The 26,278-nt window shown below is 35.8% G+C and overlaps 2 protein-coding genes across 3 annotated transcripts; one reads left to right on the top strand and one right to left on the bottom strand.

Annotated features, from left to right (window-relative positions):
• The first annotated feature begins 2,892 nt into the window (after positions 1 to 2,892).
• On the top strand, positions 2,893 to 6,841 carry LOC148851798 (2-oxoisovalerate dehydrogenase subunit alpha 1, mitochondrial-like). The gene is made up of 9 exons (XM_088947501.1): positions 2,893 to 3,499; positions 4,518 to 4,655; positions 4,810 to 4,992; positions 5,276 to 5,433; positions 5,512 to 5,611; positions 5,700 to 5,811; positions 5,919 to 6,058; positions 6,162 to 6,347; positions 6,450 to 6,841. The coding sequence occupies exons 1-9, from the start codon at positions 3,233 to 3,235 to the stop codon at positions 6,615 to 6,617; spliced, it is 1,452 nt and encodes a 483-aa protein (XP_088803627.1). The 5' UTR covers positions 2,893 to 3,232; the 3' UTR covers positions 6,618 to 6,841.
• Positions 6,842 to 11,804: 4,963 nt separating this feature from the next.
• LOC148851797 (3'(2'),5'-bisphosphate nucleotidase 1-like) lies at positions 11,805 to 25,888 on the bottom strand. Of its 2 annotated transcripts, none has more exons than XM_088943628.1 (8): positions 25,461 to 25,888; positions 17,905 to 17,980; positions 16,591 to 16,664; positions 16,227 to 16,432; positions 14,371 to 14,584; positions 14,185 to 14,283; positions 13,944 to 14,097; positions 11,805 to 12,227 (listed from the first exon to the last, which is right to left on the bottom strand). In XM_088943628.1, exons 1-8 carry the CDS (start codon positions 25,647 to 25,649, stop codon positions 12,055 to 12,057), a joined length of 1,185 nt encoding a protein of 394 aa, XP_088799754.1. In that variant the 5' UTR covers positions 25,650 to 25,888; the 3' UTR covers positions 11,805 to 12,054. The 2 variants fall into 2 exon arrangements, with proteins under 2 accessions (XP_088799754.1, XP_088799755.1); XM_088943629.1 differs by lacking the exon at positions 11,805 to 12,227 and adding an exon at positions 13,423 to 13,744 and having other exon boundaries at positions 25,461 to 25,833.
• Positions 25,889 to 26,278: the final 390 nt, after the last annotated feature.

Genomic DNA, 26,278 nt, shown 5'->3' with positions numbered 1-26,278 from the left:
TTATAGTATTTCTTACCCATTAATAAAAATAAGAATGGCTCAATGTTATCGTCAAAGGACCCTGATTTCATTCTTCCATTTATACCCCTATCATTAAAATATATTTCCATCTTATTACATTTTCAGAAATTTATTAATGTAATTTTATTAGTGTAATAATAATTATTAAGTTACAATAATTATTATAGTAAAAGTTTTTATTGTCAAAATACTGTAATTACAGTAGTTTTAAAATAACTGTAATTCCAATAATAATTATTAGTGTTGTTAAATTAATTATTTTTCAAAATAATTATTACACTAATAATTATTATTGTAATTTTGATGTAGTAATTAAATAGAGTAATCGTTATAATAAATGTTTTACTATAGTTACAATCTCTAAAAATTAATTTTATTACATTAACAATTAAATTGTGTTATTTTCCAGAAAAATTACTAGAAATCAATGAATATACAAAATTTTGAACCAAAATTCTTTATAAATTTCATTTAAAACTAATTAAAAATTATAAAATTAAAAAATAAATTCAACAATTATAGCTATAGGAAAGAGTTGGTGGAGTTTACAAATTGGCAAACAAAATATCATAATGTTGGAGAAGAAAATAAAAATATATATTAATATAATTTTAGAAAATTTCTTTAAAATGTAGTAAATAAATATTAAAAATTATCAGAATATTTTGGAAATTTGGGAATTTTTATTAAATTTGATAGATTTTGGAAAATTATTTAAAAATTGTGTGATTTTCATTTTAAATTATTAAAGATAAATTAGTATTAGTGAAGGAAAATGTTAATTTGAACCAATAATTACACAAATTATTTTAGTTATTAATATAAATTAGTATAATATTGAAAAAAAATTGAAAAAAAAATTATTAATTAACTTATATTGAAAAATAAAAGATAAATTAGTATAATTTTGTAAATAATATATTTAAAAAAATAAAATAAATTTTTTAATATATTTAAAAAATCAATAATTAATAAAAATATTGTTAATCCTTTTGATCATTTTTACCAAGAAATTAGACATTGGGTTTTCCTATGCATCACACGGGTTCCCTACTAGTATTTAATTAAATACCATAATTAATAAAAATGTTTTTAATTATTGAATTACTAATTAATTATTTCAAAATATTGTTAATTAATTAATAGTATTTTCATAAATATTGTTTATTAATTAAACAAATTAAATAATTAATAACAAAAATATCTTTAAAAATACCATATTTAATTATTGTGTTTATTTATTTATTTTAGGTATTTTGGTAAAATCAGGGGTATTTTAGTCAATTCGGGTCTAAAGAGGCAAAAACAAAATTCTAATCTAATGGTGGGTATTTGGGGTTAAAAAAATGAAGGGTGGAGATGGATTTGAGTATATACAATGGTTTTGCATGTATTAGCCAATAGGACTGACCAAAATGGAATATTTTTATATGGAGCGAAGAAAGGGTATTTTTTACTAAAATTTTATAGGGTGGGGTTTTTAGGCATTTTGAACCGATTGGTGGGGTTAGATTGGCCAAAATAGGCTCAAATTAGGTAGATCTAGAGAGAAACAAAATCTTGGTGTAATAAAGGGGAAAATGAAGGAATTTTTGTTGAAATTTGGTAGGTGGTGCTTTTGAGCATTATGGGTTGATTGGTAGGGTTAGATTGGCGTAATTATGTTGAGATTGAGCATATTTGGAAAGGACTTGATCTAGTCAATATGAAGCTTTGAAACGGAATCTTGGTATAATGGAGGGTCAAATAAAGGTATTTGTGGCTGAATTTTTGTGGGTAAGGTTTTTAGGGTGTTTAGGATCTTATGGAAACATTTGATTGATTTTGGAGGGCCAAAATCTTAGAAATTTGAGATAATGAGAGCATCCAAAATGGAATAATTGTTTGGTAATAGGGCAAATAGGGGAATTTTAGGTTGAAAATTTGTGGGTAGATGTTTTTGGTGTGTCTAGGGTTTATTTGTATGGTCTAATTGATTTAGAGGTGCTAGGATCAAGGAGATTTGGGTTGTGGGTGTTTCAGCTAATGAGAAGATTCAAAAGAGAATCTTGGTTTCATAAAAGAATAAACGGAGGGGAATTTTGGGTTGAAATTTTAGGATACAATATTTTTGGAGATCCTTGGTCTGATGGCAATGTTAAAGGATTTTTAGGTAATTTTAAAGGTTTGAAATGGTCAAATCGAGTGTTTAGGGTAAATTGGAGTTTTAATGTTGAATTAAACAAAAATCAAGTGATGACAATGGAGTTCCTAGAGGAATGGGTCTCTTGGATTATTTGGTGGGGTTTGAGTAGTCTATAAATGGTATGATTGGCATTTAAGAAATGAATACCTTGACCAATGAAGGATCAAATGGAGAGGATATCTCTAAGGAAATTTTATGGTAAAGTGTTTATAAGTATTTAACGCTCTTTGAAAACCCATTAACTTTAATTTACAATTTAATTAAAAAATCCTATATCACATGGATTTTGACTAATTAGAAAACATATTCCGTGTGCCTATGTGCAAATAGGCCACCAAATGGGATCTGCTCCTCACAAATAGGTGTGAGGAGCATACGGACGTGATATGATGGGATGCATACGGACATGATGGGATGGTGTAAGATGCTATGCACGTGATGAGAGCCATGATGTATTGAAACATCTCTAAATAATAATTAATAAATACGGAAAATATTTTGATGATAAAATGTACGTATGAGGCGCCACGTGTTACGAACAGATCCAGTCTCCATACGGACGGACTCCCTTTTACATGAAAATTTTCATTAAAAACCCACCAATCAAATTTTTTGTTCACCGTACACTTGTATTTACATCAATTCCTCTGCTATTCCCGTAGATATAACGTGGTTTTGGACCACTAGGGAAGTTGGGATTTCCTACTCACATCCAGTCAGCCTCAAATGTAAACTCTTATCATCCCCGACGGGAACAATCCAAAGAGATCATCGTCGGATAAACATTATCAGTACATCCTCCGGTTACGTGTCGATATCGTGGACCTTCTCCTACTCATGTGGAGACAGTCGAACTCTATCATTTCATTCTTCGTATTTCTTCTCACCACTCATCCCTACTGTGCAATTAAAAACATTCAAAGATCACCTATGCTTTTTGAATCCAAACAAGTTAGAATTCATAACAGGGATCTCCCTCCATCTTTCTTGTACGTTCTGTGATTTTAGCGCCACAAGCTCTGTTTCATGGCTGTCTGGCTCTCAAGGTCGGGAAATGTCGCCAAACATCTCAATGGGAAAATGGGTTCGTTGAGAATTCTCAACCGCAGCTTGTTGAGTTATCCAGAACCAACCCACCAGCGCAATTCTTTGCCCACCTCACCAATTGAACAAAGTTACAGAAACCCAGCTGCATTTCTTGATAATTCCGGGACCCTTTTCGCCGTTCGCCGTTTTGAATCCATCCAAGCCGAAACACATCATGATTCACGGTACGACGAACACGAAAATCAGGTACAAAAGAACTGAAAATTTTTTCTTTTTTAATTCGTTTCTTCTTTTTGACAAGCTTGAAACTCTAATCGGTCTTATTTAATTAAAATAGTTATTTTGTTTTTCTTTATTTATTGATCTATTGGTGGAGAGGAGAGGAAGATGATGTCTGCATGCAATGGGTTTTGAGCATCGTGTATCATATTTCATTGTTCACGTTGATATCAATCTCTGATTCTTATATGGTTCAGGGAAACTCAGAAGATAAACGAAATGAGTTTATATAGCGGGTTCTCCTTGAATCATATGTCGGTAGGATTGAGAGCCTAAGAAAAGAAATAGAAGGGAAATCTTGGTCTATACAAAACAGAGCTCTTCTGTTCATTAAAATTAAACCATTTAATGCTACCGGAGCTCATATGGAGCCCAGATAGTATTCAATCTAGCTTCTGATTACAGGTGGTTTACTGGTATATGCTTCATTAAACGAATCAATTTGATGTAGAAACTCTGTCGAAGGTCTTGTTTTCATTATTTTGCATTTACTCTGGCTTCCACTTCCATATTCTATCTGTAAAAATCTTTAAGGTGATTCAGAGGAACATATCTTCTGATCTTTCCAATCTCAACTGAATTATAAACTGATATCTGTTTTACAGAAGAAAAGTCAGAGAATTTACATTAAACCTGGAAATAAAAGTATGGTAAAATTACTAATTATGAAAAGAAAAGGAAGAAGTATAGAACTTATCTGAAATTTATTATAGTTAATTTGTCCAAAAATTTCATGTAAAACAGAAAAAACCTTTTAATGTTATCCGAATTTTATATCTCTACTAGGTATAACTTAAGCAGCCCTCGTCTCAGCTGATAAACTTTGAATTCTAACATAAAATCGGTCCATCAATAAGCTTTTACTTGATTATATTCAATAATCTTTCTGCTTTAGGATTATTACAAACTTCAGGAGATGTCTGGAATTTTTATCTCCTGGAAATATATTTTATCTTCATTAATTTCTTTTGTTTCATCTTTGTAGCTCTTGGATTTTCCTGGGGGAAAAGTGAAGTTCACTTCTGATATGATATTCATATCCGAGTCCCCTGACAAGCGGATCAAATGCTATCGGGTACTAGACGACAATGGGCGACAAATTCCTGGCAGCAGTTTCCAACCTGTATCTCCTCTTTGCTTCTAGTAATCTTTATTTATTTTCAACGTTGAAAGCTGTATCCAGAAAAAAAAAAAAAAAAAGAAAAAAAAAACTTCATGCTTTATCCATCTGTTTACTAATACATCTTGTCTGTCAATCAACTGGATACCCAATTCAGCTAAGCAAGGAATTATCTTTGAGAATATACAACGACATGGTCACTCTTCAAACCATGGATACCATTTTCTATGAAGCTCAGAGACAGGGAAGAATTTCATTCTACCTTACCTCAAATGGAGAAGAGGCCATCAACATTGCATCAGCTGCTGCCCTCGCCATTGATGACATTGTTTTGCCTCAGGTTGTGAAAAGTATATGTTTGTACATTCTTTCCGGTAACAATACAACATGAAGACCTCATAAAATTAATAAAATTACAAAAATCCAGGCACGCTGATACATTTCTGTTCATGGAACAGTTTTTCCTTAATGGGGAGCTCTCCTCTTTGCATCTTCACCTGTACTGCTGTACAGTAGAGGCAAGGAGGATATCTGTACATGGAACAGTTTCCTCTGTGCTTCAATAACTACAAAATTTTTATAGATGATGATGAAATTAAATGGACAATAATATATGAGTGCAGTACAGGGAGCCAGGAGTTCTCTTATGGCGTGGCTTCACCCTGCAAGAATTTGCAGACCAGTGCTTTGGGAACAAAGGTGATTGTGGGAAAGGCCGTCAGATGCCAATCCACTATGGGTCTAGAAAGCACAATTACTTCACCGTATCATCACCGATTGCGTAAGATACCAGCCCTTCATATAATCCATGCACATGAATGGATCAGAACCAGAAACCTTAACAATTTTTTTTTGCCAGTACACAGCTTCCCCAAGCTGTGGGTGCAGCATATTCTCTGAAAATGGATAAGAAAGATGCATGTGTGGTCACTTATTTTGGGGATGGTGCCACAAGTGAGGTAAATTTACAACTAATATTGAACTAACTGAGACAGTTGTAGTTTTAATTCCATGCTTTGATTTCTAATTGTTTAAACACTGTTTTAGGGAGATTTCCATGCTGCATTAAATTTTGCAGCAGTAATGGAGGCCCCAGTTATTTTTATTTGTCGCAACAATGGTTGGGCTATTAGTACATCCACATCAGAACAATTTCGAAGTACTTCCTCACCTCTCATGCTTTCTTAGGTTTCTATATTTCCACTGGTAGAACTAGAATCTCTTCATTGATTGAGGCTCATAGTGTTCAGGTTTACATATTGGCAGGTGATGGTGTTGTAGTTAGAGGTCAGGCTTACGGAGTGCGTAGTATTCGAGTGGATGGGAATGATGTCATTGCTGTTTATAGTGCAGTTCAGAGAGCCCGTGAAATGGCTATCAGTGAACACAGGCCCATCTTAATAGAGGTACATTGTTATTTTTCTGATACTATCTGTTATTTGTTTTTATGCAACTCATAAGGTGGATTTTTCCCTTCCATTTATTGATTTCTCCTTGTTAAATTTTCAGGCACTTACCTATAGAGTTGGGCACCACTCTACTTCAGATGATTCAACCAAATATCGTGCAGTTGACGAAATCGAACACTGGAGATCGGCACGAGACCCTGTTACTAGATTTAGAAAATGTATTGAATTGAACTGTTGGTGGAGTAATGAAAATGAATCAGAGCTTAGAAGGAGTATGAGGAAGAAGGTGGGTTTCCATGATGTCCACAGAACTCCTACTTTGCTTCATATTATTGTAATATTCTTGGTAAAAAAAAAAAAAAAGCTAACTGGTCACACTTCAATGCAGATATTGCATGCAATTCAGGTTGCAGAGAAGGTGGAGAAACCTCTACTTGCTGATTTGTTCACAGATGTCTATGATCATCCCCCATCTAATCTCCTTGAACAAGAAAGACTACTTAGAGAGACAATAAAGAGACATCCACAAGATTACCCTCCTGATGTGCCTGTCTAGATCATCATAACAAAAGCAAGGATATGTAGAGTAATATTTTTGGAAAATCTTGGGATCTTCCAGCATCTATGTATATAATTGTTATTACTATTTCCTGAATTCAAAGCATGTCTGATCTTGGGGATTACATGGGCATCTGATGTAAACCAGAATTGGGGAAGAATGATGCAAATATTAAGAATGTTGACAAACAATAAAAATGAATACAGGAAATCTCCATTTCATTTTTTTTCTCCTTAATAATCAAATTTTACAGTTCTTATTGAAAAAACCTTTCATCTCAATCGATAAAACAGAACATTAACTTCCCAAGGAGCTGTCTCAACTAAGGCATCTGTATTTATAACTGTAGTTCAAATATCTTTGATTGATGGTTAATACCCATTTGGGTTTTAATATATTGAAATACAGCACAGATATCTCTGAAAGACACCAGATTTTCTCATGGGTCATCAAATTCAAAGATCAGAAACACGGCTTCCAACTACAGGTGGATGATAATATTTCAGAGAACAAAGAAATCAACTTTCTTATTCAGTTAGGTGGATCAAAGAATCAGGAATCATTACCATCATTATCTAAGCCTTATCCCAACTATATGGGATCAGCCACATAAATCCTGTTTTGTCATTCCATTCTGTTGAATGCCATATTCATTGTTAAATTATGAACCTTAAATCATTTCTCACTACTTTGACCCATGTCTTATCACAGAACCATTTTAGTCATATTAGTGTTTCAAGATGCAAGTTTATGGAACACATGGTACTCAATGTGGGCTTATGGCACTTGGCCAAAAAAGGCATCCTTCCAAAAGTGATCACAAACGTCAAGGTGGGCTGATCAAGTGCTAAACTTCTAATTAACTCCACCTATTTTGACAGCATATTTAATGAAGATCAAACACCAATTCACGAATCATGATTGAGGAACAGTTCAAAGTTTGAACTGCGGGAATAAAATTAATAAAACTTAAACGCTGCTCAGAGATGAATAGGTGCCAATTGGCCAGATGACAGACACAATTTGTCTCTGCAATCTGATAGAGCTTGGACCTTTAATGAATCTAGCAGATCCACTTGCACCATCTGCACATGTTCTTACTTTATATTTGTCGCCTTTACTTTCATATATAAAGTCTTTTTCAATTTGGTTGATATTTGATTGTTCGTTTAGAGAAAACAATTGAATAAATAATATTATTATTGAGTCATATTAATGAAAGAAGAAGGATTGTAGAAGAGAATTTCAAAATGAGGAGGATGTCTATTACAAAGAAAAAAAAAAAGTGTAAATCTAGTCCTCTAAACCCGCCTCCCACCTTCTCTATGCAAATGCAAAGACCACTTGGCTTTGTTCCTTGCTCAATATTGGGTAGTGTTAAGGGAGTGCCATACTCTTTTGTCCAATCCAGTTGCGTATCTTCTGCATCTTTGCCCAGAGAAATTGAAGCCAATGGTGATGGAGACTATAATTGATAACGTAGACCCATAGGAGAAGCTTATCTTCTTTATTTCATACTCAGCAACACCTAGACTAGGGATATATATTATAGGGTAAATTGCTGAAATTTTTCCTGAAGTTTCTGACTATTGCTGAAACCTTCCATGAAGTTTGATAATTGCAATTACCTCCCCCAAACTTTCTTACATAGTTACAAGTAGAATTCCTCTGTTAGAATTTCTAGAAAAAGGCATGAAAATGTCTAAAATACTCATGCGATTTCTTTTAATAAAAATGTTTATTTTCCAAATATTCTCTTTCATATGAATCGCTTTTATAAAATTGATTTATTTTCCAAATTTCTCCTTTATATTAATCACTCAAAGGTAAAGCTGCAACTTTAAATTCTCTTTATTTTTGTTGTTCATAAAGTTTGTATTGTTTTTCTTTTCATGGAAAATAGTCTCAATAGTAATTGCACAGGCATTTTGAACACTTTTATGCCATTTTTAAAAGATTCTACTGGAGGGGGTCTACTTGCAACTCTATTAAAAAATTTAAGGGAGGTGAATCAGGTGATTGCAATTACTAAACTTCAGGAACTTCAAGGGAGGTTTCATCAATTTACCCTATATTATATTACATTTAGCAAGGTCCCTCGCTTCCCCTCAAAGTTGTTGATATTGCAGGCAGAAACAGGCAATCAGACAGCCATAACTTTGGGCTATAGCCAAATTGTCATGATACATGCTGCTATTGCAATAGCATCAGGAATTCAGGATCCCATAATCAGAGAGGTATTACCCAGATACTGCGATCAAATATATCAATATGAACAGATGTTCATGAATTGGCGTTCAGTAGATCTTCACATCAAAGGGCTTGCTCAACCATTGAAAAGAATTGTTCGTTTATTGAGAATTCAGATGAAGCCGATCTCCTAGTCAAACCCAGTTAATGATCTGATCCCTTTAAGGCCCTGTTTGGGGGTAAGTTTGGGAGGTGGGAGTTGATTGATGGAAAAGTTGACCAATGAAAATATGGAATCCACATAAACAAAACATTTTTCATAATAAATTTTTGACAACTTAACTGTTTTATCCACCTCCTAAGTGGATAAGTTACCCATGGAGGGGAGAAATTGGCCAAACTGTATAAGAGTAAAATGCCAAACAAAAAAGTTGGGATCTTACTTACCCGGTAACTTACTGGATAAACGCATTTGCCCAAATAAATAACTTATTGCCAAAAAACCAAGGCCTAAGTGTTTGAACTTGTAAGTTTTAGCGTACCTGATAAAGGCATTCTTAGTGTGGTTATCAATGCTCTCAAAGTAAAACTGTCAACGGGTCAGGTCTGGGTCGGGACCAGCTAGAACCGGAACCAATCCAATAGAAAACATTGAGAACCCGGAGCTAAACCAGACCTGATAGGGACTGTAATTTTAGATAAATACATTTAATATATATTAAATATTATGTATTATTAGGAATGGCAATTTTCCCCATCCCCAGCAGGGACCTGACTTCCCCGACCTGATGGAGGCGGGGAAGGGGATTGTTTTGCTAGGGCAGGGACGGGGATTAGTAGGAATCCCCGATCCAGGTCAGGGTGAAGGATGGGGATTGAGGTCCCCACCCCGTCCCAACCCCAATTGTGTATATATATATATATATATATATATATATATATATCAACACATATTTAAAAAATTATTTATAGTTTACAATTTTTATTTCTTTTAAGTAAATTTATTTTTCAAAAAAATATTTTTATCTAAAAAAAGTTTGGGGATTTGGGTCCTATGGGGAACCCATCCCCGTCAAGGATCGGGGATGGAGGACAAGTTTTATCCTCAGTGGGGATCGGGGACGGGGATGGAGAATATGATCCCCGCCCCATTGCCATTCCTATATATTATACATTATATATTATATGCATATAGCTTGGGTTGGGTTTAAATCGCTTTGGAACTGGGTGAAACCGATTTCGAACCAATAATAATCGAGACACTATATCAGGACCCAGAACTAACCCACCCAGTTCCAGTTCTTAGAACCAGAACCAGACCAATCAGTTCAGGTCCATCGGGTGAGGGTGAGCATTGTTTGGTTAAAACCGAAAAACTGAACTGATAATTTCAAATTTGGTTAGTTCGGTTTCAGTTTTTGGATTAGGAAATTTAGTTATCTAAAAAAACTGAATTAACTAAACCAAGGTTCAAAGCATCGACACGTATTGACCCGTATCGGCCAATATGTATCATTCCGGGACCCCTCTGATACGCCCTTACAGTGGGTGTATCAGGGGTCTGAACAGTTCAGGGGGTGGAGGAAACCAAACCAGCCCCCTTGAACCAGTTGTGAAAAAAATAATATATATATATATATATATATATTAGAACAGATAATATTATATATATTTTATAATTTATATAATAATAATATATTAATGTATATTAATATATTAAATAAATTTGGTTTTAACCAAAATGACCGAAAACCAAACAAAAAATTTTGGTTTCTATTCGACTTTACATTTCAAATTTCGGTTTAAAAAAATGATTTATTCAATTCGGTTTTAAACCAAATAAACCGATTGTCCATCGGGCCAGACCTGACCCATTGACAGCCCTATCTCAAAGGATCTGAAGTTCCCCTGTTGTGTATGCTCACGATACAAGAAGAATGCTATAATCTGCGCCGTGTTTTTCGCTTACAGTTTCATACTCTAATGTTTTTAGAGAATCAGACTTGCGAATTGGCTTGCTAATGAGGGGCCTTCGAAGTCTCTCTCTTTTATGAAAAATATAAAAAGAGAGAGATTTTGATCCAAGGTGCCTTTGTGTTCCTTTGGCTTTTTTTATTTTTATTTTTTTATGTTTGGAGTAGATGGTCCTAGGTATGTGTTTGTATAGGATAGACGAGAATTTTCAAAATAGAGGCACCCCTCGAAGATCCCAGGCGTGAGCCGCTTAGATACAGTGGACCTGCTGGTTGCCTACTAACTAGATACATTGCTGGAATCCCAGTAGAAAGAACAAGGGTCAGGTAGGTCTTGTGCACCTACAGCTAGGGGGTGTCAATTGGACCAGATTTGGTCCAATCCAATCTGGTCTAATACGAACACGTTACAGATTGACCAGGTCCAATCCGATCAGAGAATACTTTGGAGTTTGGACCAATTTAACCAATCAAATTCAATGTCCGGATTGTCCAATCTGTTCAAATTTGTTTTAATTTAGATTGGCTCCCACCCAAACCTGATCCATTAACACCTATTTTCAATCTTCCATCAATGGACCAGATTTTGGTTGAATCCAATATAAACACATCATCGATGGACCAGGTCCAATCCAATCCAATAAATACCATAATCTCTCTCTCTCTGGGCAATTATGTTCTTTGCGAATAATGTGCCCCCTCCTTTTGGCTTGTATTTTAATATAATCAGTTCATCTTCTCGTTATCTTATCAAGGAAAAGAAAAAAGCAGTAGAGCTCCAATAAATGAAACAAACTCAGTAGGGAGTTCTGATGAACGAGTCTTGCTGGCTAAAAAGCTAATCCAAACCTGGATAGGTAACAGCTCACAGGTCAAGTCTTTAGAATTTGATAAAAATGAAATGAACGATGAAAAGCACCCGACTAGCATTTTACCTGTCAACCGACCCATCTATTATTTTATTGCGTTGTTCTGCTAGCCATTTTAGTAACGAAGCGCAGAGCGATGATTCATTTAATGGTTTTACCAAATCACAGAATAAAGGGCGTTTTATTAGAGAATATAATTATAGATGGCACATGTTACTGACGCAAAATCTGTACTTGGGCTCAAAAAAGAGTCTGTACTTAGGAGAAGCATATTCAAATAACAGCTAATGAGGCTCCATTATTAAGTCCATTATTTTGCGAATTCACTATTAGAACTAGATGGGATGGGTATTATCCCAGCTTGAAACACCAAACAAAAAAAGGGAAGAAAAATCAGCAGTATCATAAGGATGAAGCAGATTGAGCATCCTCATTCAAAGAAGCTCGAACTGCCTTCAGAAGCTGTGGCATCAACTTCTGATTGGTTACAACTATGCCCGTGTCAAGATCTAAGAATTTTCCCCTGGAGAAATCTAAAGGATTCCCTGCAGCATCTGTGACTACACCACCAGCTTCTGCAATCATCAACAAATGGGAGGTCATGAAAACCAATCAAGAGCCCTTTCTACTAATAAATAGGCTAAAAATTTAGGACAAGACCCAGTCCACCCGCTGAAAGATGCAGCCCAAAGAAGGCCCCTAGGGATTTCTACAAAGCTCAAATACAAACGAAGCCAGGGCCTTGAATCAATTTCAGGACAAGCTTAGCCTGTTAAAGACGAAACCTGACCCACAAGAGGGTGGTATATCTGTCTTTTTCAACTTTGCAAACTGCATAGATTAATAGCATAAAAGTGGTTGTACATTTTATTTAATATAATCTAGTTTCATAAATAAGAATTTCAAGGAAACGAAAATTATCTTACAGCTCCTAAACAAAATTGTAAAACCATGTTAAACCCATCATAGATACAAGCATCACAAGTATATAATACCAGGTTCACCGTGGCTCACCACACTGAACAAGCAAAGGATGCATCCCAACCTAACCCTCAGCAAGCTTAAACTTGGTTAAGGGTATGCGACGCCCATGTGCAACATTAAAATCTGACCCAAGTTATGGTTGAATTTTTTTTTTTTTTTTGACAAGTAAATCATAATTTTATTAAAGCATCAATAAACATGAAACAGTACATGCAACCCATGGATAGGTGTGAGGTGCACCTTCAAAGACAAAAGCAAAGTTATGGTGGAAATTAGACACCAAGTATTGTAAACTCTTTCTTGATGGCAAAGGATTGGCATTATTATTAATTTGCATTTGGATTTTGGAGTTTGCACCATTTTTGGAGGAAATAGACCAAAGCTTGCAAAGAATCTTATGATTGTAATTTTGAGAATCTTCAAATAAAATTGTAGCATTGGTCAAGAATTCTTACTTCTATAATGTTACTTCTGATGAGTAAAAGAAAGTAATTTGATCCCTCTTTATTTTAACGCATTCTAAAGGAAAAGTGTTTCTTCAAGAAACTTTATATTAAAAGCCCATCTTCTTGTAACTATAATGCATGGCAATCTCTATATGAGTAGAGGGACGCTGATTCCCAAATACATAAATTAGGAAGTGGTACCAAAAGCAACCATTTGCTCTCTAACATCTGTTTTGACAGAGATTATAAATTTATAATAGTTCCTATGAAGATAGTTAGCTAAAGTTGGAAGTTTCCTAATTCAAATGAATTAAGGTTGGCAGGCTAAGCTCTGTAAAAGTGAAAAAAAAAAAAAACTTTTTGCTCGTTATAAACTTCATCTGAACATCTCTCCCATAGAATAGGAACCTTCCATCCAAGGATTAAAATATCGATACCTGGGCATATCGTATTGGTATTGATGTATCCAGATACACTTTGATACACCGATACACAAATATTTTAAAAACTTTAAAAGGTTACAGACCTCTTCTGGGACCCTCTCATTATTATAAATAAAAATAAAAAAGGGAAGAGTATCAGCCATATTGATACGCATTGATACCCAACATGGGCATCGATGCGTATTGATATTCTAATCCAATCCTTGCTTCCATCAATGCCTGTAACAAGGTAATGGCTGGGATCACAACCTCAAATATCATCCATTGACCAAGTTATGTTTCCCACCCATGTTCCTCACATTTTAACCTTCTAATTTCTAAAGCATGCAAAATTTGTCTGACTGATCTTGGGCATGTAGATTATATGATCAACAAGGTCAAGAAGAATAAAGAGAGGAAAGGTGAGTACAATCCATACCTGTGACCACAATGGATCCAGCTGCATGGTCCCATATCTTTTCACGGTATCCTTTATGAGGGAAACGCAAGTATATAGCCCCGTCTCCTCTAGACAGTGCCCCATACTTTACTTGGCTATCTATTCTAACCGGTGGTGCATGGACTCCAAGTTTCTGTTTGACAAGTAAGAGAAGATCGAGCTATATACATAATTACAATTTGAAATAAAGTGAAAAAAGAAAATGACATCTGCAATGTACCTTTGCTATAGAGCTAGATAAATCATGCATGGAATGTGCTGCTTCATATGATTCAAAGAATGATGCTTCAGCAGGATCTTCAATGTCACTGACATGCACCTGAAAGGAAAATCAGTAAGAACACGTAGTAATTACTAATAAACATTAATAAGAGGCCCCAGGATACAGCTGAGAGCATGCATTGACCTTCACTGGTGAAGAGCCGCCATCGAGTGACTCCATATCAGTTCCAGCACCAACTTTTGCAGAGAAAAGACAACCAACTCGGTTTGGAGCAGAGGGTTGGGAATGATTACTAATTGGTGTAAGAGAGAGATTTGGGCAAGCCAGGACGCCTAATACAACTTGTCCTTCATCTAGAAGTGCCAGCGCTATCGCATATTGATCTCCTCTTAGGAACCTGCAATTCAATTTCATGTGCATGATGCTACTTCCACAATGGATAAGCATGAATATACCAGATAAAGGACAATAGGGAATTAGCTGAAACAAAATGGAGCAATATTTTGGAATATATGGGATCTGATAGGAAGAGCTTTGAACCATATCTATTGGACAGGTAATGTTCAAAGATAAAAATATTATAGTTTAAATAAGGGGTAAAATATTCTGGAGTACATAAGGTAAGTTGCAGGGGGTTTTATTTCAGTTTAGTTGGTAGGTTTTTGTTTCACTACTTAAACTCCGTTAGGTCAGACTAAGATGCAGGTATTAACAGAATATCACTTTAAGTAGCAGAAAGGTTTAAAATGTCAATGTTGGTAATTCTCAAAAATATCATATGAAAATAATGTAAAAATTATAAACATGGTGGAAACATTGTGAAATATGTATAGAATAATATTCTATGAAATGATAAAAGCAGCATAGGCACACATTTTTAAATTATTACCTTGTTCTAAATCATTGAACAGTGCTAAGAAACTAAGGTTATAGACAAAATAGTACGTTATGAAGTTGTCCTGTACACCTTAAGAGTTAAAACTGCATCATAGAATGAGTTCGAGAAAAATAAAAAGCTCATTGAAAAAGTAAAAGATTCTGATGGGTCAAACAAATAATTTATTACATAAACAGAAACTAATATGTAACTTCATGTTTGAAAAGAACATAGAGCTCACTCAAAGCGATAATCATGCCCATTAGGCAGGTAATAATATTGCTACTCCACATATCTACAACATTGTCACCAACTTATGTTATAATGCCATCTCAAGTACACCATATAACACCAGTAGTGTTCGCTATAGAATATGTCAATTCTAGTAAAATTTTGTGTTGGTACCCTTGGAAATGGAAATATTAGAAAATTTATGGACATTTTAAACCATGGGTAGAAATTGCTAGCCTAAATTCCTAAGAGGGATACTTGGCAGATGTTATATTATACACCATTCTATTCCATAAATTAAATATAATTTCCTGTTATCAATCAAATATAAGAAAAAGGAAGCAAACAAGATAACAGAAGTTTTATATTTTTACTACCCTATAGAGGTTTTCTTTATAAGGACATTTATTTTTCACTTTTCCTTGACTGATATATAAGGAACTAAAGTTTCAGTGTAAATGTGGATAGAACCAAATATATCAAGAAGCAAAGAGGAAATTTATGGAAGAAGGATGCAGCTAAATTTTTTTTTTTTTGAAAGATGGAAATAGAAACTATATTCAAAACAAAAGGAGAGGATCCCTCTGCATGACACCAAGTGGCAATAGCTAAAAATAATTGAAAGAATCAATGAAGAAATGAGGAAAAGGAACTAATGATAATACATAGATGCATATGCTAATAGCTCATGACATATATATATATATAAAGAGAGAGAGAGAGAGACATTTGCAGGTGCAACCAAGATAATAGTTCATGACATTAATAAACTACTAGGATCCATGTAACTTAGACAACAACAATACAATATACCTGACAAAATCCATATCCCAGCGATATAATAAAAGACTTCAGGTCATTATTACAATAAGCATCTATTTCTTAAATTGTAACAATTACTGATTGCAGAATATCCAGCAGGCAAGCTTACCCTTTAGTACCATCTATTGGATCCAATACCCAATGTCGGCCACAGGAACCTCCTTCAGATTTGCCACTATCAATGGCAGCAAGCACATCTTCTACAGATAAAGCGGAAACAGTGTATGTCCCATCACTAGAAATAGTATCATTTACAAGTTTTGTTATGCGCTGCAATGTCTCTTTCGCATCATCCTTGCGGAGGTCTCCTGAATCCTGGAGAAATTGTCAAGAAAATGAAATTACCATATAAATAAAGAAAAATAAGGCTGGAGAAAAGGGGAGGAGGGGGAGTGGCCACTATATTGCTCCATCAACTATCATTCCAATCAGTGGAAGGTCATTTTTATCCACACACCAATATGAGGATTTACCTCCTCAGCGACTAGCGAGAAGGACCCAGAAGGTAGCTCCCTCTTCAGCACAAAGCTAACCAGTGCCTGTGATCCTAAGAAGCCAAGACAAAAGATTAAAACACGAACTCAACTTCTTTCCAATGTCATTTGCCAAAACCACCAGGAAAGGATTCCACCCCAAAAACTATACTAAAAAATAGGAAGTCTGCAATCAAAATCATAAAAAGTTTGCAAATACGACCTACAGTTGGAAGAACAAAGAAAGGTGTAAATTCTCCAGGTTTGTCAAAGATCAGAATTCAGGAACTATATAATGAGGAACCCATAGTTCAAATAGTACATCAGATGGTCCAACAAGAATCATGTCACAATTCAGCCATATGATAGAGAATAAAAAAAAAATCATTCATATAATCTTAAATAAATCCCTTAAAAACAAACTATGTATGACTACTTCCAATTTTAACAGCCAAAATACATGGTCAGCAACATTCTATATTTAGAGGGAAAACCACAATATCCATAAGTGTAATTTAGCTACCCAAATTTCTATAGAGTATGGATCCACTAACATCACTTCCTATCCATTAATTTGAGGACCAACATGTCTTCAACTCCTATGTGATATCAGAGAAATCAAATTCCTCTACAGGATCATATTAAGTCCCCAAGGCTTACCACCATTACTAGGTTGTGTAATTCAAATTTATGAAATGGGAGCTACAAACTACCATAACCTATCATGAGAGATGAGAAAAATCGAAGTGAAAGTGAAAAAACATGGAAACTATAAATTGAAGTACCTTAGCTACAGTGAAATTCATTTCCATTTTGCAGTCAGACTCAACATTTGGAATAGTACTCCATTATTCATAATTAGAAAGGATATAGTATAATTGCAGGAGTGCAGGTCTTGAAGAGGGTTGGCCATACAGGGAGGGAAATAGCCCATTTGCTTGGTCACCTGGGCTTTTGAATATATTAGTGCCTTTGGGCTATGGCATGGAATTATTCTTCTCCAAGTCAAGTGGCTGGTTATTATTTTCATATGCAAGGCCCTCATCTCTGGATGTCTTTTGCTTGCTGGCACTTTATGATTGGGAGTTGGGTCAGGATCCTTTCCAGTGTTTTTTGGTGTTTTGACTTTTTACATAGCTTAACACCTTTCATTTTGCTTCTTTTATAAAATTGCTTACCTTTACACATTAATAGATTTTCATACATTGTTACCAATCAAAAAGAAAAAGTTATCATTAATGAGAGAAATAAATAAAACATAGCACAATCTGCTATTTATAGTCAAGGAAAGACTAGGTGGTTATGAAAACAAACCATAATCTGCTACAGTAACAGGGCTTCGATCTGATTTTGATTGAACATCTGATTGCAAAAGTGCCCTTTGAACCTTCTGGAGAAAAGAAACAAACCATGATGAATGATTTAGGCCTTCAATATTTAAAACATCAATCACTACCAAACAAAACTTACAGACGGTATTATGGTGGGTTCATTGCATTTATAATCAGGTCACAGCCAGGTTTGGTTGCAAGAAATGCAAGACAAGTTATAGTTGGGTTTTGGGTTTGGGTTGTAATACCCAAAAGGATTTAAGTTCAATATCTTTATGGAAAATAATTTTTTCTCTTATTTTTCATTTACTTCATCCGTTTGCTTAACTGGCTTCATCTCTTGACCATCCAACCTGATTCTCTATTCACTGGATGGGGTGTAACTACACCCATCATCATCCTTGGGAATTTCACTCTCTTCAATATGCATGATATAACAGAAAAGTGTCACATTCAATAGACAACATGTAGAGACTGAAAAAATAAAAAACTAGAGAGAGAGAGATTGGAGCAAATGTTGTAGAAAAGAAATTAAAACGATAAAAAGGATTGAATTTAAATTGAAGAAACAAAGATGTCAATAAGAAAGGATAGAAGCAAAATGAATAGAAAGAAAATTTTTTATTGGAAACGGTAACTTCGTTAACACAATATTAAGATAAAAACTGTCAACCCCTAAAATAGGGTGTTGAGCCCCATGTAATCTTTATTACAACACTGCCCAGAACAAACTCTCCCTTACAGTCCCATGTTTGGATAAGGTATCAGCTAATCCATTGGCTGATCTTCTTGTCCACTTGAAGCAAGCAGCAATTTCCCTTGTTATGTTGAGGATTTCCCTTATCATTTGCTATCTATCCAGGCTCCCAACCTACCTGATTGCAACCAATAAATTAACAATTTAGAATCTCCTTCTATCTCAACTTAGTGTAACCCCAACTGCTTGACATATCTTACACCTTGAAGCAAAGCCATCACTTCCACTCTCAACAAGTCTCCCACTCCTATTGGCCCTGAAAACATGTCAAAAATTCTACAATCTCCATCTTTACATACTCCCCCTGTACTCAAAGGGCCCACATTACCTCTAGCACTCCCATCAAAGTTCAATTTCATTCGCTGTGGTGTTGGTGGGGTTCACAATTCCCGTACAATAGGTTTTAGGGAAGTTATAGCTGCCACCTCTCCCTAGTTCCTATATAAGTGCTTAGTTGAGACATCTTTGAACAAGTCCAATGTTTTCTGCCAATGGATAATAATAATGGTTATTCTCTCCATGGTTTCCTCCTTGGATTTCTCCACTCCTTTGAAAATCCTATTATTCCTTTCTTCCCAGACTGACTAAAGAATAGTTGCTCTTGTGGCTCTCCACATAATTCTTCCACAGGCCTTCGATTGCCTAAAAAAACTTGGGTCAAATAGGCTCACCACGTCTAGGGAGGTGTCCACTTGCAATCACAGAGAGAAGAAAACCAGGACCAAATAAAGAATACAGAAGGACAAGAGATTAATAGGTGTGTGATCGTCTCACCAGAACCCAAGCATAGGCTACAAACACAGGGTAAAAGGCAAAAATTTTGTCGATTTCTTTACAACAGAACCAGAGTATCAATTTTTTGGAGAACCACCTTTTTTTATTGGAAACGGTAACTTTCATTGAATTAGTAAAGGAGTACAAATGTCAATCACTCACAGCATGAGTCTTGACCCCATATTTTATCCCAAAATTTACAATACAACCCAAAAAAGATTTTCCCTTTTAGTTCCCTGTTTTGGCACACTGTTGAGTGACCTCCTTGTCCAAGTGAAGATTACTCCAGTTTCCCTTGCTAAACAATAAATCTCCCTCATTTGCTGTCTCAAAGTCCACGCCCCCAGACTTTTTGTCTGCAGTCATCCTATTAACAGCTTAGAATCTCCCTCCACTTCATAATTTTGGAAACCCCATTGCTTGGCCAGTCTCAAACCTTGGAGTAAAGCCATAATTCAGCTCTTAAAGAATCACCAATACCTATTGGGCCAGAGTACAGTGTTATTAGCCTTCCCTCCCCACCCCTAAATACTCCCCCCACTCCTGAGGGTCCTGGATTGCCCAAAGAACTTCCATCAAAGTTCAACTTTACCCTTTGGTGTGCTGCTGGTATCCATTGGGGCTGAACCACATCCTTAGCAGTAGAAAGGCTCACCACTGCCAACCAGCCTCTAAAAATGTCCTCCACCGAGTGATCTTTGAATAATTCAGTTGATTTCAGCCAATGTATGACTTTAGTGAGTATATTATCTATTACTTGTTCCTTGGACCTATCTTTCCCTTGGAAAGCTCTGTTACTTCTCTCCTCCCATAATGACCAAAGGATAGCAGCTCTCATAGCTCTCCACATCACCCTACCTCTTTTCTTAGGTAGTCTAAAGAAGCTTGGTTCAAATAGGCTTGCCACATCAGGAGGGGTCCACTTGCAGCCAAACAAAGAGGAAAAGCAATTCCAAACAAAAGAACCAAAAGGACAAAACAATAATAGATGTGTAATTGACTCACCACAGCCCAAACAAAGACAACATGAGGGGAAAGGAGCAATTTGGTCTTCTTTTTTGTAGTTTATCCAAAGTGTTGATTTTCTGGAGTACTACCTCCCAACCTAATCTTCAAGGGAAGAGAGTTACACCATACTTCCTTTATAGGAAAAGAACCTGCAATGTTAGAAGACTGAAGGAGAGCAATGAAGAAAGAAGAACATGTAAAGTAGCCAAAGGAAGACACCGACCAAATTCTGTTGTCTGAACAAGAAAGATCCAAGAATACTAAGATGAGAAGGGAAATGAGTTCATCTACTAAACCCATTTCAGATTCCCTTAACCCTCTCCGTAGTCCCAAGTCCCAAGAGTTTTTAGTACCAAGAACATTGGAAATTGTTGACTCTTTGTTTAGAGAAAAGGAATAAATAGATGGAAATCTATCTTTAAGAGAGGACTCCCCAAAACCGCACTTATTACCTACACAAGCATCACACCTAATATATGAAAGAAAGGAAGGCAACAAATCATGGATTGCTTTCCAGGGAGAATACTGAGTTGCCCTAGGGTCAAGACCAACACCCCACCCATTGTTTGCCATACCGTGAATACTCACAATCACCTTTTTCCATAGATTGTCTTGTTCTAGGGGGAATCTCCACAACCATTTTCCCAGTAGTGCAACACTCCTTAGTTTAATATTCCCTATCCCTAGACCCCCACTACCCCTACTTCTAGACACTATCTCCCACTTCACTAGGTGACCTTTCTTTGTATCCCTTGGCACCCACAAGAAGTCCCTCATTAATTTCTCTAATTGGTTGGCCACTTTGGTGGGGACCCTAAAGGTAGATAGACAGTAGACTGGCAAATTAGTCAAAGTTGACTTTATTAGTGTTATTTTTCCCCATAGAGAGATGTCATTTCTTTTCCACACCACCAGCCTTTTTGTGAATCTTTCCACTACTAGATACCAAAAGTTATCAGAATTTGGATTCCCCCCCAAAGGTGGTCCCAAGTACAATATTGGCCATTCCCCTGCCTCACACCCCAAAACCCTAGCAAGGTATTCTACTTCCTCTTTCTCTCTATTTATACCCATTGCACAGCTCTTGCCCCACTTTACCTTATGGTTAGAAACCCTTTCAAAGTGAGTTACTAGCCTTTGTAGTTGAATCAGTTCTTCCCTTTCCCCTTCACAAAATATAACAATGTCATCTACAAATTGTAAATGTGTCACCACCAGCTCTTCCCCTCCAATTCTCCAGCCTTTTATCCAATTTGTAACATCAGCCCTTGAGATCAAAACACTCAATACATTTGCAACTAAACTAAAGAGGAAAGGGGAGAGAGGATCTCCTTGACGAAGGCCCCTCCTAGCTGCAAAAATTTTCTAGCTACTCCATTGACTAGTATGGAATAATGGCAGGAGGAAATACAACCCTTTATCCACTTACACCATTTAGCTCCAAAACCTCTCAACCTTAAAACCTCTAGCAAAAAGTCCCAGTGCACCAAGTCATAAGCCTTTTCCAAATCCAGTTTGCAAACCAAGCCTTTTTCCTCTCTCCTCTTCTTAAAGTCTACACATTCATTAGCAATGAGAATCTGATCGATTATTTGTCTCCCAAAAACCAAGGTTCAAAGTATTGATACGATATGTGTATCGGCAGTATCGTATCAGTACATAGAAATATGCGAAACTCTTTTTTTAGTTTTTATTTCAAACTTTGGTTTTTCGGGAATCTAAAAATAGGTTTTTCTATTAAAAAAAGTTGGGGTTCCGAAACACCTACCTGGAAATAGGTGTTTCGGAGCGTATCGTTTTCAAAAGATACGATACGATATGCCCGATACGGGGTGTATCATATTGACACTTTAAACCATGTCAAAAACAAAAGCCCCTTGGTTTGGAGAAATTAAAGAAGGACTCTTTTGATCCTCTCAGCCAAACCTTGGAGGTGATTTTATAGATGCTTCCCACAAGGCTTATGGGTCTAAAATCCTTTGGATGGATTGCATTTGCCTTATTGGGAATCTAGGCTGTAAAAGTTGCATTTGTCCCTGAATTGAACTTGCCCCCTTCAAAAAATTCTTCAAAGAATTCCACATGCTCAACACCTACTATCCCCCACCAATCTTGATTTGTAAAGTCATCTTGGAGAACCACCTCCCAACAAAAAGCCCGAATTTTTGGAGGTATAGGGCTACACCAAACCTCCTTTGATGAAAAGCTCCTTGCAAGGTTAGCTGATTGAAAGAGGACATTAAAGAAAGAGGAACAAGTGAAAACACCAATGGGGAAGGTTTCTAAATTCCACCATCCAAGCAAGATTGATCCAGATAAGTCGACCCTAAAAGTGTAACAAGTTCATCCACCATCTCCATTTCCGACTCCCTTAGCATTCTCCTCAATCCCAAGTCCCACAAATTACCAATAAAAAACTAAAGAGATCACTTTTCTTTTATTTTCTAAGAGTGAATAAATAGTAGGTAACCTATCACTAAAGGGAATCTCCCCAACCAAACATCTTCCCAAAACAACACTTCGTTTTTTGCATAGGCATCAAATTTGAAATAAGGATGGAAGGTAATATATCATGAATAGATTTCTAGGGAGAACATTGAGAGCCCCTAAGGGTTGATCCCCACATCCCAACCATTGTTCACCAATCCATGTATGCTAAGAATCACTATATACCTTAGTTTATCTTGTTCCAATGGAAACCTCTAAAAGCATTTCCATAGTTGTCAAGGCAACACCTAAGCGACAAGGCAACCTTGGAAGCTCGCCTCGCCTAATCACCAAGTAGTTTACTATAACATTTTATAAAAAAAAAAACTTTTATATTCTTAATTTTTTGAGGTTATAATTATAAAATAAACATTTTTAAACTAAAATATTCATTTTGTGTGCTTATATACTAATTTCTTTTTTTTTATTTTCTTATTTGTTAGGGTTTAATCAACATAAACATGCTAAATGCTGTATTGAAGCCCCAGAGACTTCAAAACCTGAACCAATAAGTAAGGAAGAACATAAAATGTTGTTCAATCAACACATTTTCCTCTTTTTCTTTACTAATTTTGTGTGTTTATATACTAATTTCTTCTTCTCCCACTTTTTTCTTTTCTTTTCCTATAACAGAAATAGGGATTCAGCCCCTATATTTTTTGAATTCTCTTTCCTTTCTTCTTTTTCTTCTCATGAACATGTTGGAATATGTTGATTTTCTACCCTAGGATACATGTTTTTACTGAAAAAAAAAAAAAACATCACCTAGGCGACTAGGCAACAAGGCGCCCCTTGTCACCTAACCTCACCTTGGCACCTTGAAAACTATCAGCATTTCCCCAACAATGTTGTGTATCTTAGTCTGACATTTCCTATTCCTAGGCCTCCATCATTTGTACATCTAAAAACCACCTCCAACTTCACTAAGTGATCCTTCCTAGTGTCTTTGGTTCCCAAAGGAAGTCTTTCATAATTTTTTCTAACAGGTTTGCCATTTTCATTGATATATATATATATATATGATAAATTGCCACTTCCACTATAATTCTAAAGGTAGATATGAAATACACTAGTGAGTTGGTCAATGCTGACTTAATTAGAGTTATCCTACCTCCCAAGGAAATGTAATTTCTCCTCTAGTTCATAAGCCAATTTGTAAACCTCTCAACCACTGGATACCAAAAGCTATCTATATTTGGATTTCCTCCCAACGGTAGTCCCAAATATTGTAATGACCATACCCCTACTTCACACACCAAAAGCCTAGCTAGAAGATCCACCTCTTCACTCCCTAAATTTACTCTTGCCCAGCTCTTGCCCCAATTTAATTTAAGGTTAGAGATCCTCCTAAATTTATTAGGTTCACAAGCTCTTTTGTTTTTCCCTCACAAAACAAAATGATATCATCTACAAACTATAGATGTGTCCTCCCTTCCAACTCCCCAACCTCTTAGCAAATAGTTAGCAGAATCATTTCACTCAAAACATCAGCTACCAAGGTAAAAAAGAAGGGGGCCGAAGGATCTCCTTGTCTAAGGCCCCTTTTAGCAAGAAAGAAATACCTAGTTATTCCATTCACCAAAATTGAGAAATAACATGAAGAAATGTGACCCTTCACCCATCTATACCATCTTACTCCAAAACCCCTACAGTTGAGAATTTCCATCAAAATATCTCAATCTATCATGTCATAAGCATTTTCTAAATCCAACTTACAGATAGCCCCTTTTTCTTTCCCCTTCTTCTAAACTCTATACATTCATTGGCAATGAGAATTTGATCAGTTATTTGTCTCACAAAAATAAAGGCCCCTTGATTTGGAGATATCATCGAAAAGAGAATATTTTTATTCTTATGGCCAATACCTTACATATGATTTTGTGCATGCTTCCCACCAAACTTATAGGCCTAAAATCCTTAGGCTGAATTGCATCCAGTCTCTTTGGTATCAAAGCAATGAAAGTTGTGTTTGCTCCTGTGTTAATTTTCCCCTCTCAAAGAGTTCACCAAAAAACCTTGAATAGAATGAAGTGTGGGAGAAGAAAGAAATGTTTACATGTTCCTTGGATTGGTAACTAAGGAGAGAATCAGACTAGGCACACAGGCGTTTCATCGTTCAAAATGTCTGCAAACTATTTACTGTGAAAAACCGATATAGGTTTCGTTGAAAGCTTCTTATCCGTGGGAGCTTTCTCTCCAAACTAATTTCACGAATCACACTTAGTCGCATCCAAAAAGAAAAATACGCATAAAGCCACCCTCCTACCTCGCTCAGTCATCCCCATTAACGCGCATAAACAAGGAGAGAGAACAATAACTAAAGCCAAATTGATACGGAAAACTCATAAAATGGTTCTGGCTAAAACTCAAACAGACATTTTATGATATGGGCTTTACTTATATAACGATTTTAAGCCGTTTAAAAAACACGAAATACAGAGCAAGAGTATCAAGCAGAACAGAACGGACGCTGATATCTATAACTTCTTCCAACAAAACTAGATGAGACTTGCCTGGCAGAGCCGAGCGGCCAAAGAGGCCGCTTTCTTTGCAGCTGCGAGCTCCTTATCATAAGCCATGGAAGCTACAGGAGCAGCTCTCAGAAGCAGAGAGAGAATAGGGTTCCTGAATTCTGATTTCAAGGGAAAAGGTGTTCTCAGTGTGTTTATAGACCCTGAAAGGCTAAGCAGTGATGCTGCCATAGGCGTGTTAGTTACAGCGTCCTCGAGTTTAGTACTATACTACTATGATGGTGTAAGATTTTTATATCCAGTTCCCAGAAGGAAAATATTAACCATCACCAAGAAGGGCCATCATGAAAGCTCCGAGTCACCTGAATGCCCATTGTTTACCGTCTGATCTTGGTGGAAAGGTGGAAAATTGAGTATCTGGTACATTCGAGCAAGGGTAAAAGTATATGTGTATTGGATAAATTGGATATGATATAAAGGGTGTTTTTTACTTGTATAAAGGGAAAAAAGCAATTATTGAGGGCATTTAAGACACATAGGCGCTATATTAGGCACCACATTAGGAAAGTGCTAATAAACGCCTATTTGAATTTTTAAAATGAAATTTTAGGTGCACAAAAATCGATATTTGCTTTTGCAAGTATGGGTATATATATGCAATTAATATGATGATGCATTTGCTAACGGGTGCATATGTGGTAGCATTTATTCAATAAACGTAAATCAAACTAAATACGTGTATAAAAATTCTTGGATATGCTAATGAAATGCATACAAATCACATAAATACATTAATAATATTGAACCAAAAGCTAAATTATCTATGAATAAGACATAAACACATAAAAAACGCATTCTTC

Source organism: Nelumbo lutea, chromosome 5, assembly GCF_056320005.1.
Source record: "Nelumbo lutea isolate HS-2025 chromosome 5, American lotus-T2T, whole genome shotgun sequence".
Lineage (NCBI taxonomy): Eukaryota > Viridiplantae > Streptophyta > Magnoliopsida > Proteales > Nelumbonaceae > Nelumbo > Nelumbo lutea.
Note: the sequence above shows the minus strand (reverse complement) of the source record. Positions and strands in the feature narration are given on the sequence as shown.

What these genes read in the sequence shown, in the direction of transcription:
- LOC148851798 (XM_088947501.1), top strand. Translation starts at nt 3,233, where the DNA reads ATGGCTGTCTGGCTCTCAAGGTCGGGAAATGTCGCCAAACATCTCAAT. An exon ending in CTGGCAGCAGTTTCCAACCT is followed by an intron (nt 4,656 to 4,809) that starts GTATCTCCTCTT and finishes TACCCAATTCAG; the next exon opens with CTAAGCAAGGAATTATCTTT. An exon ending in GAAGGAGTATGAGGAAGAAG is followed by an intron (nt 6,348 to 6,449) that starts GTGGGTTTCCAT and finishes ACTTCAATGCAG; the next exon opens with ATATTGCATGCAATTCAGGT.
- LOC148851797 (XM_088943628.1), bottom strand. Translation starts at nt 25,649, where the DNA reads ATGGCAGCATCACTGCTTAGCCTTTCAGGGTCTATAAACACACTGAGA. An exon ending in TATCTAGCTCTATAGCAAAG is followed by an intron (nt 14,098 to 14,184) that starts GTACATTGCAGA and finishes CTTGTCAAACAG; the next exon opens with AAACTTGGAGTCCATGCACC. An exon ending in TGGATCCATTGTGGTCACAG is followed by an intron (nt 12,228 to 13,943) that starts GTATGGATTGTA and finishes TGATGATTGCAG; the next exon opens with AAGCTGGTGGTGTAGTCACA.